Here is a 15,749-nt window from a genome sequence, read left to right as displayed (position 1 = left end):
TGAAAAATTGATTAGAAAGAAAAAAATATATTTTAAAACACTTAATATATCAAACGTCATGTGGACAATAAAACATATATGGAAAAAAGTTCCTCACTCAGTTTTAAAGCGCCTGGTGGCGCTTTAAAAGCGCCTGGCGGCGCTCGGAGTTTGAGACGCCAGGAGGCGTTTCAAAATAAAAGCGCCTGGCGGCGTTCGGCGTCAAAAGCGCCGTTCTTAACGGCGTTTTGTACCAGGCGATGTATGGCACAAACGGCCACCCATAGAGCTCCGCCAGCAGCCCGCTGACCGCGGCGCTCAGCGGACCCCCAGTCCGCGGTGCGACCCGCTGCTCAGCCCGGTCACCACGTCTGGTCCTGGGTCAGCTGGTAGCCTGTCACTGAGCCGCTGCTGCCCATGTCTCTGGACAAAGACCGGATCAGAAACACGCAAAAAAAAAACAAAAAAAAACATCAAAAAAAAAACACACACACACAAAACAAAACAAAACAAAAAAATCCTCCCGTCAGAAACAATAATTCAGAATTATTTCTGTGCATCTATGTTTTCCCGTAATTATTTGGAGACTCCAAGAAATGATATTGGGGTCGGGACAAAGGGCTGCGCTTGATGCGACATCAGTGCTCAACAAGTTATTTGTATTTATTTATTTATTTATTTATTTATTTATTTATTTATTTATTTATTTATTCATTCATTCATTCATTCATTCACTCACTCACTATTATTTTTCAACGACAAATAGCTTCTACACAATCACAGGAGCTCTTCAGGCTCAAACCCAGCAGTCCAAACAGAGGAGGGAGAAGCGTTTAGAAAGAATGTATTTATTTCATAAGTGATCTTAATGGCACTGACAAGCTGGAAACTTGCCTCTGAGGTTTTCTCAGACGAATCATCACCAGATCTTCCCCTCCCCTGCCTGCGCACACCTTCTGCACAAAATTATCACTGCGCCCAGCTGATTCTGTCGACACCTCCCCCTGGTGCGCGGCCACGCCCATCTCGGCGCAAGCGCAGCGGACCTGCCAGAAACCCATTCACGAAAATATGACTGCGCCACCGCCGGTTTGCGATCTCTGCGTTGCGCCGTGAAATTACGGCCCCTAATGTCCAAGATCACAGAACAGGAACTGGAGAATGTACTGGAAAAAGGGAAAAATAACAAGACCCCTGGAACTGACGGCCTACCAGCTGAATGGTCAAAGACTTTTAAAGAGGACTTAATTCCAGTCCTCCTAAAGTCCTTTAACTACACACTACACACTGGAGAAAAACTCAACCCCACCCTCATGGAATGAGGCTATTATTTTCAGTTATTCCCAAGGAGGCAAAGAACAAAATGCTGTGTAGCTCCCACAGGCCTACATCAATCTTACATCAAGACAATGGGCCCTACCTTCTTAGACTCCGCCCGCTGTCAGCAGAGCGCAAAGTGCGCCTTCAGCGGAGGAAGTCAACCCAGAACATTTTCCTAATTTCATGAACAGGTGCAGGTGGCGCAAGAGGGAGGAGAGAAAGTGGGTTTAACCCAGCTGAGCGTAATTTGACCAATCAAATGAACGCCTCTCCTCATTTTCAAATGCACTGCAGTGCGATGCAGAGCACCACATCCCAGACTGTCTGAGGGGAATTAAGCTTATTTCTGCATCTTTGTGTCACAATTCAGGTTCAGATGCACATAATAAATGAAAAACTATCTGTCTTGTACCTTTAAAGACTTAATGACTTTATTGTATGCATATGTGTGTACACATTATTTATTGATTGAATACAACCTGCACACCACCCCCACCCACCCCCACTCAGAAGCAGAAAAACAAAACAAAATAAACTCTAATACTAACCCATAAACCAACAATGTATATGATTCTTTGTATACACGCTTTCTTGAAGAGCATGGGAAACCGGCAAATGAAATAAAAATGCAGACATCCTGCATTTAGAGGCTGACAATCCTTTCTCAGTGACTAAAGGCCTCTACATGCTCCATGAGAAGGTTCAGCTTGATGACAGCAGCAGAAAGTTCTCCTGCTGCAGACATGTCATCCTCCAGCAGAGAACTCCGAGGCCACGCCCCCTCAAGGCCACGCCCCCTCACTGCAGGCTGCATTCTCCTGATGTTTCCAGCTACATCGCCCAAAGGTGTATCAGTGGCGTTTTTGCGGAAGAATTGATGAAGGATTTATTATTGAAGCTTGCATTTGATTATAGATATGAGCAGATGAAGAAAAGAGAAGTCCAGTCAGTCTCCTGGTTCAACGGAATTCACAATGTCACCATCCTCATTCAGGTATTGGTGATCAATTAATCTCTTGTCTGTGCATAAAATAAATAGAAATAAGCCCATTTTTGTTCTGCAAAAGCTGTAAAAGTTTTTTTTTTTTTTTTAATGGCTAGAAGCAAGGCAGGTTGCTCAATGGCAAACAGATTAGAGCTGCAGATTTGACGCAAGAGCTTCATCTGTTTTTTCTGTTGTTCTTTTATTATTAAATATTTTAATTTTCCTCTATTTAGCCAGTAATATTTGTCCCCCACAATTGTTTTCAGTTTTTTCCAGTCTATAAATAACATGTATTTTATTTGCACATTAATTAAAAAAATCTTATATAGGCTATTTCAATTTTCACAAGATTTTTCATTCCTGCTTTGACAATGAAATCAAGAATTAAGACGCCTTGTATTGTATTGATCTGTTTCTGCCTCCAGTCACAGCTGAAGGAGAAGCTCTTCAACAGGCAAGGCATTGAAAATGATTTGATCATGATCTGTACAGATGCAGCTACTGCACCGCTGCCAGATACATCCACCAGCTCCACCTGCTCTGCCAGGCTGGTTCGTGGCAAGGCGGAGGAGCCAGAGGGTGGAGGAACCAGCAACAACCAGGACCAGAGAGAGACCTTCGGAACGCCGAGCATCTCCAGCAGCCCCGGCACAAGAAATGACTTTTTTAAAATTTCCAGACTCCTCCAGGACTTGAGCCTGGCAGGAGGGAATTACAGGGGCACAATTTATTAGTTTTAAAATCAAGAATCCAACAAACATATTTTAAATATAGCAATCTATGTGAATAATTTCTGCCATGCCTTTTAAAGGGCTTTTGTTTAGAAATATATATATTTTTAAAAGTCTGGTTCATTATTTTTTGGAGAGAGGTGACGACTATGCAAGTTGGATTTTTTTATTTTTCCGGGGATATGTGTTTGTGGTATATTGGCAATATTATAAAGCCATTATGTTTGAAAGCATCAAATCATGAAATCCATCCTTTGAAAATGTGTTCGCTTCAGTCATTGAATAAAATCAGTTTAAAGCACGATCTGAATCCAGAATAATGTTCCAATGTATAAAAACCTACAGAGGCACTTCTCCATTGAATATTAATAACATTTTGTCAGATAAAAAGCGGTACAAGTAATGTAAACATGTACATTTACAGTTAACTAATTCTAAAGATGAATTCAGCTGCTTTTATGAGTGATTGTAGGAAAACTGCCAGCTGTCTGCTCCATTTAATAAAACCGTCTCTTCAGTGGCTCCAATTTGGAGCTAAAAAACATGCATTTAGGATTACAATATTTCTGTCAGTTTTGCCCCTGTTTTCATGTCTTTCTTTTTACCATCCAGTATTATTTTATTTTACCAAGATTTTGAATTAGGCCATGGTAGAAAATAACGGAGAATTAACCGTGGGTCACCGCATCAGCGCTGTCAGCGCAAAGTACAGCGGACTTTGTTCTGCAGCGACCTGCTGCTGCATGCACGGCGCGTCCGGTGTTGGTAGCCTGTCACTACCGGATCAGAAACACAGGCATACACACACACACACACACACACACACACACACACACCAAACAGTTATTAGCTTTTGATTATACAATACAATTCCAGGCAAAGAGGAGCAGCAACTCTTATCAGTAGAAGGTTAAACTTCTCTACTGACAGTTCAATCATAGATCCAGAAGGCAGATTTGTTATTATCACATTATCTATCCAGAATGTTAAATTCTGCATTGCTAACGTGTATGGACCTAATGTTGACGACCCCTCCTTCTTTCACTCCCTCTTCTCCTCACTGGATGATCACTCAGGTCACACATTGATTATAGGAGGGGATTTCAACATGGTTTCTGACCCACAGCTGGACAGACTGAGTACCACAGGAAGTCAACGACTCTGGCAATCCTCAGAAACTGTGAAACAGTACATGAAGGATTCTGGTCTTTGCGATGCCTGGCGCTCTCACCACCCCACTGCAAGAGAATACACATTCTTCTCTTCAGTTCACCATTCCTACTCTAGATTAGATTATTTCTTAACTAGCAGCACACTGATGAATGACATCTCAGAAATCAAAATTCATCCCATCGTCATAAGTGATCATGCACCAGTTTCATTTACTCTCAGAAATAAGAAGAATAAACCACCAACTAGAAACTGGAGATTTAATACATCATTACTTAAAGATCCAGAGTTTATTAGCTATCTAACAAGAGAATGGTCTATATATTTAGAAAATAACGAACTTGCCAGATACTTCAGCATGTGTTCTTTGGGAGGCAGGGAAAGCGGTGATGAGGGGAAAAATAATTTCCTTCTCCTCACACAAGAAAAAGAAAGAAGCTTCAAGAACTTTAGAATTGGAATTAAGAATTAAATGGCTGGAGGAGGCTGATCATGTCTCCCCACAAGAGAACATACTGAAGGATATAAGGAAAGCTAAACTTGAACTGAATGAAATTCTAGATAAAAAAAACTCAATTCCTGATCCAACGACTCCGTTTAGACAACTTTGAGCATAGTAATAAATCTGGAAGATTCCTGGCGAATCAGTTAAAGACAAACAAGGAGAAAAACAGGATTTCAGCTGTTAAAGACTCAGAAGGAAACATCAGCCACGACCCAGACAAGATCAATAATATCTTTAGAGATTTCTATCAGGATTATACCGATCACAAATAGACACAACAGATGAGGAAATTAATACTTTTTTTAATGATATCAACCTTCCAAAACTGAAAGATGAAAATAGAATAGTGTTGGATTCTCCTCTTTCAGGGGATGAACTCCATAAATCTCTGCAGGATATGCCCAACAATAAAGCTCCAGGTCCAGATGGCTATCCAGCAGAATTCTATAAAGAATTCTGGACCATGTTGGCTCCACTTTTCATAAAATGGTAATGGAAATAAAAAATAAACGAACAGTACCCTCAAATATGAACTTAGCCAAAATAACTTTAATACTTAAACCAGGGAAAGAACCCACACTTCCGTCCAGTTATCGTCCTATTTCATTAATAAATGTAGATCTCAAAATAATCAGCAAAGCCCTGTCCAGGAGAATAGAAAAGATAACCCCGCTCATAATACATCCTGACCAAACAGGGTTCATTAAAGGTAGACACTCATCCACTAACATGCGCAGATTAGTTAATATAATAGATTACTCTACAATACACAATCTGGAATCCATAATTATCTCTTTAGATGCTGAAAAAGCTTTGATCGAGTAAACTGGAAATTTTTTATTTGGAATATTAACCAAATTTGGGTTTGGAACGTCTTTCATAGATTGGATTAAATCTTATATAACAACCCAGCTGCATGTGTGAAGGACTAACGAGCAGACTTCTCCAAGCTTCTGTCTGCAGCGAGGAACCAGACAGGGCTGTCCACTCTCTCCTCACTGTTTGTACATGACTGACAGCTCCCTCCATGCCTTGTGGTCCTGCACACCAGTGCAGAGGTTCTGGCTTCAGGTGTGTGAAGACCTGTCAACATGGTTCACTGCAATATCCCTGCAACTCCCACACTGTGCCTTTGAGGTGATCTGGGTGAAATTAACATGTCAATTAACTCTGTCTGCATGGTTCTCACCATCTTGTACATCAGGCGATGCACAAGATCATATTAGCTTGGAGACGATGTCTGTCTGTTCAGAGGATCAATCAGCTGAATGTGGTTCCCTCTGGTCCCCTGTGATCAGCTCCATCGACGATGAGGGCCTCTCCTCTTTGAGGGTCGGTTGTTGGTGGGAGGGGCCTGATGGCTGCGGGTGGTTGGCGCTGTCTTGGGGTCGGGATCTGGGCTGCTTCGCTGCCTTCGTGTTTGGTTTGGATCGGGGGTGGGGGGGGGGTCACCGGTTTGTTGGGGCTGTCTGGCGGCGGTGGGGGCCGGGGCTCCAGGGGGCCTGGGTCGGGTGTGGCTGGGGGCCCTGGTGCGTGGGGGCTGTCCCCTTCCATTGGGGTGGGGGGGTCAGCCTGGCTGGGGGGGCGGTCGGCTCGGGCGTGCTGCCGCGGCCTGGGTCGGTGCATTCCCTGGGGTCTGGTGTCTGCTCCGGAATCCACGGCATCGGGGTGGGGGGTTGTGTGGTGGGGGACAGGGGGGTGGGGGTGAAATGGGTGGGCGGGTGGCGGACGGGGGGTTGGGGTGGATGTGGGGGTAGATAGAGGGGGGGTGGTGGTGGGCTGTGGGGGTTGGGGGGGGGGAGGGGGTGTGTATGTATGTATGTGGGTATCTGGATATGTATGTATATGTGTGTGACTGTATGTCAGAGTCAAAGTCTCCCGTGCTAAGTGCGTTAGGGCAGCACCAGGCCACACAGCTACTGTGAGTAGTGGTGGAAGCTACAGTCGGGGGGTAGACCTCTGGTAGCTCTCTGTGTTCGACTCCCTACCCCATTCTATATATGCCGAGCACCTGGCAGTAGGTACCATTTTTAAGGTCTTTGGTAGACCCGGCCAGGGCGCGAACCCATGACCTCCCGGTTGTGAGGCGGATGCTCTACCACTAGGCCATCCACTCCGGTATGTATGTGTAAGTGTGTATGTATGTGTGGGTATGTTTCTGTGAGCATGTATGTATGTGTGTGTGGGTGTGTATGTATGTATGTCTGTATGTGTGGTGTATATGTGTGGGCGATTGGAGGTATGTATGTGAGGAGAGAGTGTGGTGCCCTGTGGAGGGCCCCGGTGGGTCTGGGGGCGGTGGGCCCTGGGTCTGGGTCCTTCTGCTGCCCCCTGTCTGTCCTCAACTCCACTCCTCTGATGCATGATGGGTGTGTGCTTCTTGGGTCGGGGGCTCTCTGGCCATGGTCGCTGTCCGCCCTGGTCCTGGGGGGGGGGGGGGTGGCGCTCCTGGCCCTGTCCTTCATCCGGGGGCTCCTGGGTGACGGGGGTGCTGCGGCATCCCCGGACCCCCCCTCTCCCCCCGCTCTCATGCACACACACGTAGGGCTTTGGGAGGCGGGCTTAGAGGTTGGGTGTGGTGGTGGGGGGGGGGGGCATCTAATACCCCTTTCCCACTGCAACTAGCGGGTCGTCCTGGATCTGCGACCCGCTAACTATCGCCTTTTTAGACGCCTTTCCCACCGCCTGCTGACCCGCGTCTCACCTCCTGCTGGCGAGCCACATCGCTGCGTTTTCCCGCACTGATGGTGCCCACGTTGATGACATCATCAGCGCGACGGAGCAAAACGAAAGTAAACAATGCAGTGGAAACAGTCCCTGTTACCTGTAGACAAATCTCCTCTTCCCCACGGATCAGAGGAAGCTCTCTGGTCCTCGCTATCTTGCCATTTCTGGGTCGTCTGGACGAAGGAAATCTCAGGCTGTGTCCAGAAACAACAACTAGCTCGCTAACTTAGCCGTGCTGCATCGACATCATCATGTAAGTTCCTCCCACTAAAAGCCGGTAGAAAGCTGACCAGGAATTACCGGGTCGATTGCAGGGTGAACGACCCGGGTCAAAATCCCGGGTCAAACCCTTTTCCCACGGCCACGACTTAGCGGGTTTAAACAGGTTTTTTGGCCAGTGGGAAAGGGGTTTAGTGGCCTCAATCACTGCACCCTTCAGTGGCTCGCCTCTCAGTCTTAATTGCACTTAGTCATCTAACACAACCAAATACATACAAACACACATCTTGGTGCACGTGTCGGGGGGGGGGGGGCTGTTCAGGTAGCTGGGACTGCTCGTTTTGGCCTCGCTCGTTTGGCCTCGCTTGGACTCGCTCGCGGCACGGTGTGGTTACTGCCCCTCATTTTAATCACAAACAACATAGACTCCATCAACACTCACGAGCCAGGGGGGAGGGGGCAATGGGGTCTTCTGCGCCCCCGTTTCCGGATTCCTTCTGGTGGGCAGGGGGCTGTTGTTTTCCCCAGCGGGCCTGGGGTTTGAACCGGCTGTGGTTTGGGGGGCTGCTGGGCTCTGGGGGGTGCTTAACTGACTGCAGCAGTTGGGATTTGGGGGGTGGGGGCGGCGGTTGTGGGTGGCGGGGGGTCCTGGATGTGGGGTTCGGTGTTCCCTTGCCTTCCGGGGGGGGTCTCCCACAGGGACATGACGGTTTGGATGACGTGGGAATGTGAGTGTGTTTGGGGTAGGTTGACTTTGTGTGTGTGTGTGTGTGTGTGTGTGTGTGTGTGTGTGTGTCAGTGTGAGTGGGTGTGAGTGTGGGGTGGGGGGGGGGGGGAGTGAGGTGGGAGAGGACAGGGTGGGAGGGGTGGGTTGTGGAGTGGACGGTGGGGTTGTGGGGGGGGTTGATGCCCTGGATCTCGGGGTGCCTGCGGTGGGTAGCCGCCCGTGTGGACCGGTTCTCCCGGGGGGGTCATGGGGTCATGGGGTCATTTATCTATTTGGTTAGATGTCATTAAGCAGTTGAATTTGTCAACTCAAATAAAAAAGTGAGCTGGGTCTCTCATGATACTGATTTTAAAGCAAACCTTACAGACTCTAGCAGTGGCGTCACTAGGCCTATTTTAGGGGGGCTGAAGCCCCCTAAATAATCTCAAGCCCCCCTAAATAATTTGTTTTTTATTTAATTTTATTTATTTATTTTTTTACAAAAACGGCAGACAAATTCAATATAACGTGCCCAGAATATGAGTTTAATCACATAACCTGTCATTATTAACGCAAATGTGACTCATAGATCTGTCAGTTCCCTTTACTTCATAGTGTAAGGTAGAGAGCCGTCAGAGCGTTGTTATCCAGTCCATTCCACTCGTTCATATAGAGTTCGCCCACATCACTTGAACTCCAGTCCAGGTTTTCTCTGCCACCTGCTTGCTGCGCAGCGCTCAGAGCCTCAGAGCAGGGAGAAGATTCAATGAGCAGATCAGGAGAAGATTCAGGGAAAAATGGATTTATGAAGGTTTTTCAAGAAAGTAAGTATTTATCACAGCTGGTAGTAACAGTTAGCTCCAGCCCTGTCTAACAGCAGAAAGCCCCGTGTATTTAATAAAAAAATAAAAGCCTGACTGGCACACTCCCGATGAGAGGAGAGAGACGTTTCAGCTAAGTAGCAGCTAAAAAACACGCTGCTATTGAGCTAACTTGTTAGTCTTTTATGCAGTGGATAATAATAATAATACACTAACAATAATCACTTGAGTATATTCAAAGTTGCCACAAAATGATCTCATGTTAAATAACTTTGTAAAGCAAAGTGAGTCATGTGACATGTTAAAATATATCTCCCTCTCTCTGACAAGGGGAAGTCCTGCACATATTGAGCGGCTAATTCTTTTACATAGATTTATTTTTATTTAGGTTATAGGGAAACTATGCACCTCTTAAAAAAATCATTAAGTTTGTAACAAGTAGCCCTTCGCGGCACTCGGCGACCCTGAAGCAGCTCTCAGGGTCAAAAAGGTTGATGACCCCTGGTTATATTGTATGAAAAATCTAAAGGTTGCTTAAAACTTTTACATACTAATGTATCTCTGTTAAATCTGTCCAAAAAAGTGGAAAAAGCACATTCTCATTTTTTGTTTGCTGTTGGTGAGCGTTTATGCTCGCCCACTACATTCGCTCACATCCTGTGCATCTCCTGGGGGCTCAGCCCCCCTGGTACTCAAAACCTAGTGACCCCTCTGGACTCTAGGTTAAAAACTGGATTTGTGGAGGGGTCACTGCCTACTGTACAGTAACGGAAAAGAACACATTGCAAAGTTTTCAGAAAGAAAAATACAAATTGGAAAAAAGGGGATTTCTTCAGGTATGTGACTACTACCTCAAAGAAATAGGTAAAAGAGACACAATACAGAACTCAATGAAATAGTGCAGCTGATTACACAGGTATACACTGGTAGCTATTCATCCAAATTCATAATTTAAAAATTATATCAAGGACTTGCAACGGGTAGTGGAACCTCCACCAATTACACTATTAAGAGGTGGGGAAAGGAGTTAAGTCATGTGATAACCACAGAACAATGGCAAAATATGTGTGAGGCTGTGATGTCAACCACATGCTCTGCTGACTGAAAAATTTGTTCATTTTTTTCATCACTCCTAAATTGAAATCATACCAAACCTCATCCATCCATGTATGCTGGAGGTCCTGTAGATATTCAGAGGCAGATCACTATCACATTTTTTGGAACTGTTCTAAAATTAAACATATTGGGAAAATATTTGGAAAACGATTCAAGATATTCTCAGGCTGCAGATCCCATTCACCTGTATGACACTGTTTGGGTGACATACCAGAAACAATTATGGGAAATGATAGGTATCTATTTAAAGTTTTTACTGCAGCAGTGAAAAAAGCTATTACTCACAAATGGTTACAAACTGACCCCTCCCGCAGTGGATAATTGTCCTGCTATCATTAAGGACATACATGAAATGGAAAGATTAACTTTTGTTTTAAGATTGCAAACTGAGGTTTACACCTCAAATTGGACCAAAATGGACACTATTTTTAAAAGAATAACTACAATAATTTATATGAAGTGGTTGTTGCTGTTTATGGTGGCCTCATTACCCATTTGCTTTCTATGTTGGATTTTTTTATCTTTTTTTTTTTATCAAGTTATTATTATATGATTGCTGCTTCATGTTGGTCTATGTAACATGCTGACAGCACTGTTGTAACTGATGTATAGAAAACTGTCAATAAAAAAATTTTTTGTAACAAAACAAAAAATCAAACATTTTTACATCTTCCTCTGTAGTTTGGCCTCTTGTGAACTGGTTTTTAACCCACGGGCCTTATTTTTAAGACACCACTGGTGTACTGGTGAAGAGCAAGGGGGGCTGCGGACACAGCCCTGTTTGGCTCCGAGGCTGAAAGTGTGTTTGTTCCCACACAGACCATCTGAGTTCTGTCCAACAGAAAGTCCAGGATCCAGGCACACAGGGAGGTGTGTTACCGCAGGCTACTCGTCCAGTGCTGGAGTTTAGTGATGACTGTTGAGGAGCATCCTTTGGCACAGGGACGATGGTGGTATTTTTTGGCACAGGGACAAGGGTGGTTTTCGTTGGCACAGGAACGATGGTGGTATTGTTGGCACAGGGACGATGGTGGTATTTGTTGGCACAGGGACGATGGTGGTATTTGTTGGCACAGGGACGATGGTATTTGTTGACACAGGGACGATGGTGGTATTTGTTGGCACAGGGATGATGGTGGTATTTGTTGGCACGGGACGATGGTGGTATTTGTTGACACAGGGACGATGGGGGTATTTGTTGACACAGGGACGATGGTGGTATTTGTTGACACAGGGACGATGGTGGTATTTGTTGGCACAGGGACGATGGTGGTATTTGTTGGCACAGGACGATGGTGGTATTTGTTGACACAGGGACGATGGTGGTATTTGTTGGCACAGGGACGATGGTGGTATGTGTTGGCAAAGGGATGATGGTGGTATTTGTTGACACAGGGACGATGGTGGTATTTGTTGACACAGGGACGATGGTGGTAGTGTTGGCAAAGGGAGGATGGTGGTATTTGTTGGCACAGGAAGATAGTAGATTCTTTTCTACTGGGACGACAGTGGCTTTTTTGAGGCATGTTTCTGCCACAGACTGGCTCTGGGAGAGATTGAAAATGGACGTGAGCACTGGGTGGAGCTAGTCAGTGCAGGACCTTAGCACTCTTCTGGAAATACTTGGATCCCTGCTTTCTTCCTGTCTTCTCCCTCCTCAGTGTCCTCCTCACAATGACATTTGAGGTGGTCCTGGAAGAAGTCCAGGAGGAGGTCCTGGAGGAGGTGCTGGAGGAGGTCTTGGAGAATTTTCTTCACTCCTCCTCAAAAGTCTGAAGAAAAGAATGAGCTCAGACATTGTATGAATCTACTTTGGCTGTGGACCAGTCACCAGATGATCATTACTGTGCTGAACGCAGTCAGCTGGTCCTTTACACTCGGTGACAGGGCCGCTCGCCGAGCTCGCCATTGCCTGCGGGTACTGCTCCCGCAGGGCAAGCAGGTGTTCATATAAGTCTCTGATTTTTTTTGTAAGTTCTACCTGTGAGTGAGTTAGCAGATGATTGGCTGAGAGGGAGCTGGGGGCGGGACCATGGGGTAATGCGCTTTTGGAGAATGAATGACGACAGAGCCTTGTTGAAATACAGATGTTGTTTTAAGTCTTTCTTTGTCTGTTGTGTTGTCATAATTACGGCCCAATGAACAATATAATATCTTAACATAATAAATCGGTATATTTCTTTTTATGGTGATAATATGCTGAAGATCAACTGGCTAATTCATATCTTACTCATTATAAATGACAGATTTCCGGAGTAGCTTTCATATCCACGGCCTTTTCCTACATTCGTAAGTAAATTAAATGATTTTCTCTTGAGGTGTGAGCTTGCACACAACCATCTTTTCTCTCTCTCCACTGTGCCAGGAAAGAGTAAGAGAAGAACCATGAACACCGGACTTAGCTGGTTTGACATTAAACCATATGACCACATCTCAATACTCAGTACTTAATTAGAGTTTGATGTTCTCTTCAGTGCTGCTAATTACAGGCTGTTAATCCTTGTATAAACTGTTTTATTGCTGCAATTCAGTGCTATTTGATCATTAAAAAAGTGCATTTTTTTGACACGTTATTAGGGCACTGCAGTTGAGGTTTGATATGGAGCGGTGGAATCAGTCCATCCAGTCCATCCACCTCAGTGGAGAAGGAATTCCATTGTAAAGGTTGTGTTTGTGTGTCATTGCTCTGACTGTAGATATCAGGAGAATGGGGTGTGGTGGCAGGAGCCGTGGTCGGTGTGTCTTTTGGTGTCCTCCTCATCATCCTCATCATCTGGTTAGTGTTCCGCAATAAGGAGATGAAGAAGTATGAAGAAGAGGAGACCCCGAATGAAATCAGGTAGATCATGAGACACATTTTTTGGCTGCTCCTTTAAACACCAAGGCCTACGCTTCAGACCAATCTGTGACAGAGGTTACTGATGAAAGGAAAGTAGCAGGCTGAAGAAATTCTCTAGTTTCCTCCAGCTCCAGAAGGAGACTTGGTTCTAGATTTTGCGTTAGTTTTACTTGGTGTTCACAGGGAACGTTTTGAAGTCATGCAGCATTATGCTTCATTTCAGGGAGGATGCAGAAGCTCCCAAGCCAGCTGGTGAAGCCCAACTCCCTGTCGTCGTCCCGCTCCGGCAGCTACCCGCTCCGGCACCTCCTCCACTCAGTCCATGATGCACGGCGTGGCCCGTGGCCAGCGGGTCTGTGGTTCCCGCCGTGTCAGCTCTCAAGGAAAACAGACAGGCCTCCACCTTTCCTCAGTCTCCGCCTGGCTACGATCCCAGGGTTCCCAAGACTCCTGAGCCACGTTCGACGCCCAGCTCCACATCTACCTCCACCTTCCAAGCCCAGCCCGCCTCCCAAGCTGAGCTCTGGGAACCTGTCTCGCATGGGGGCCACTCCTGTAATGATCCCAGCCCAAACCAAGGCCTTCCAGACTGTGTAGAAGAGGAAGTGACCCCTCAGGACAGACTGAAATGATCCATTTATTTCATCTCCATATATTCACACCATGCACAATGTAATGCACACTGTCAGCAACTTAACTGTTTGGAAATGACTTATTTACTACTAACTATATAGGAACTATTTTATGCTCATGCTGCTCAGTGGCACAACTGTCAGTGCTGGAACATTTCTCCTGAAGCGTTTAAAGGAGAGTGATTCACAAAAATAAGGTACAATCCACAGCATGTACCCGACAGGGGATACAGTCAAGTCGGCACCAATTCAAGTCGGGACCCGCCCAACTTGGCACCGCCCCCCAGGATACAGTCAAGTCGTGAAGTCGGCCTCCCGGGGGGGGGGGACGACAGATTGACTATAAGCTGCTTACTAACTCGACCAAAAGCCTCTTTTTTTAATCATGATGCCAGCTGCGCTGCGGCAATTTGCAGTTTTTTCGTGCTGGCTGCGCAGTGGCGGCGCCAGACTATTTTTTTTTTTTTTTGCAGGTGCTTAGAGGTACTAACCCAGCCGCTGATGGTGCTTTTAAATTCACGATGAAATGCTATTAAATGCCACATCAACAACCATGACGTACAAAATAGTTTACAAACGTGTTTAACCCCATTCAGCCACGATTTAAAGGTTCTAAATTAAAATGCTAAATTCATCTAATCTTACCTTAATACAACACTGAAGAAATAAGCAACAGCATGGAGCAGCGCTACCAAAGCGCTGCATGTTACACATACACCCATAGCTTTGGTTACAAAATCCACCAAATTCTAAAGGCCTATTCATCCTCAACAAGAACAAAGTTCGGCAAGGGAGGCGGTGCGAGAACAAAGTGACCTCATTTTGTTCTCACACCGCCTCCTAGCTGAACAAATTTCGGCAGCCTCGCGCCCTCCTCGTGTAAGAACTTTGTTCGGCTGGGTGATTGAGAAGTCTTCTCTGATTGGTCAGATTTTCCTGCTTCACCTCGACACTCCCACTTATTGTCAAAGCAGAGCCACGGAAGAGACGCTGCTTTATTGAATGGAGCAGAAAGCTCCAAGTTTTTCAACAGTCCCTCATAAAGTCAGCTGAATTCGTCTTTAGAATTCTTTAACTGTCCAGGTATATGATTACATTACTTGTACCTCTTTCTGTTTAACAAAATGTTACCACTGTTCAACGGAGAACTACAGTGAAAATGATTCTGGACTCAGATCATGTTTAACGCTTTTATTTATGACTGAAGTGAACATATTTCCAAAAGATGGATTTCACCACTCTGATAATCTTCAACCATAATGGTTTTATTATATATTGCCAATTAAGATACCACAAACACATTTCCCCGAAAGAAAAAAAAAACAATACAACTTGCATAGTCCTCACATCTCTCCCAAAAAATTTTAACCAGAATTTAAAAAACGATATATTTCTGAATGAAACGTTTTTAAAAGACATGGCAGAAATTATTCACATTGATTGCTGTATTTTTGTTGTTTGTGTGTTTATTTTCATTCAAAAGATAACACATAAAATATCCTTAAAGGTGCATTAAGGAGTTTTATAACTTTAAAATACTTATTTTCCACCATAAATATGTTACACATTTTTAATGATGTGTCCAATGTGCCCTGACATATTCATTACCAGAACCTCTAACAGCGCTAAACTGTCACTAGAAAGTCACAGTGCCGGTCCGGCTCCAGCATTTTTTTGGGGAGAATTTGAAAGGAATGACGTAATGCGCGGTCCGGCTGGTTAGGTTTCGTTTTGTCCGCCATTACTCCGCCAGATGCTTAGTGAGCAACAACTGAGCAGGATCTTCCAGAAAGTCAGAACAGACTGGCTTCTAGCACTGCCACAGCTCCACACAGACTCCACCAGGGAGAAGACACTTACATCTTACTTGAGCGCTTCTAAACGAGCGAAGACGGAGTTCCCCTCTTCCGTGCACGGGAGCCACAGGGACGAGTTGTTCACTAAGCTGCATTACGCCCAAGGCCTGCAGGGGGCGCTGTTTCGCATAAAATGTGCAAAC

At 45.3% G+C, this 15,749-nt stretch overlaps 1 protein-coding gene across 1 annotated transcript in view; it reads left to right on the top strand.

Moving 5' to 3' along the window:
* clmpa (CXADR like membrane protein a) overlaps nt 1-13,733 on the top strand; it is an 88,575-nt gene extending 74,842 nt beyond the window's left edge. The window contains 6 exon segments of the mRNA XM_030101071.1: nt 12,983-13,118; nt 13,342-13,362; nt 13,364-13,409; nt 13,411-13,478; nt 13,480-13,609; nt 13,611-13,733. Coding sequence (XP_029956931.1) covers nt 12,983-13,118; nt 13,342-13,362; nt 13,364-13,409; nt 13,411-13,478; nt 13,480-13,609; nt 13,611-13,715 — 506 coding nt within the window. The 3' untranslated portion in view covers nt 13,716-13,733.
* Nucleotides 13,734-15,749: the final 2,016 nt, after the last annotated feature.

This window comes from Salarias fasciatus, chromosome 10 (genome assembly GCF_902148845.1).
Source record: "Salarias fasciatus chromosome 10, fSalaFa1.1, whole genome shotgun sequence".
Lineage (NCBI taxonomy): Eukaryota > Metazoa > Chordata > Actinopteri > Blenniiformes > Blenniidae > Salarias > Salarias fasciatus.
Note: the sequence above shows the minus strand (reverse complement) of the source record. Positions and strands in the feature narration are given on the sequence as shown.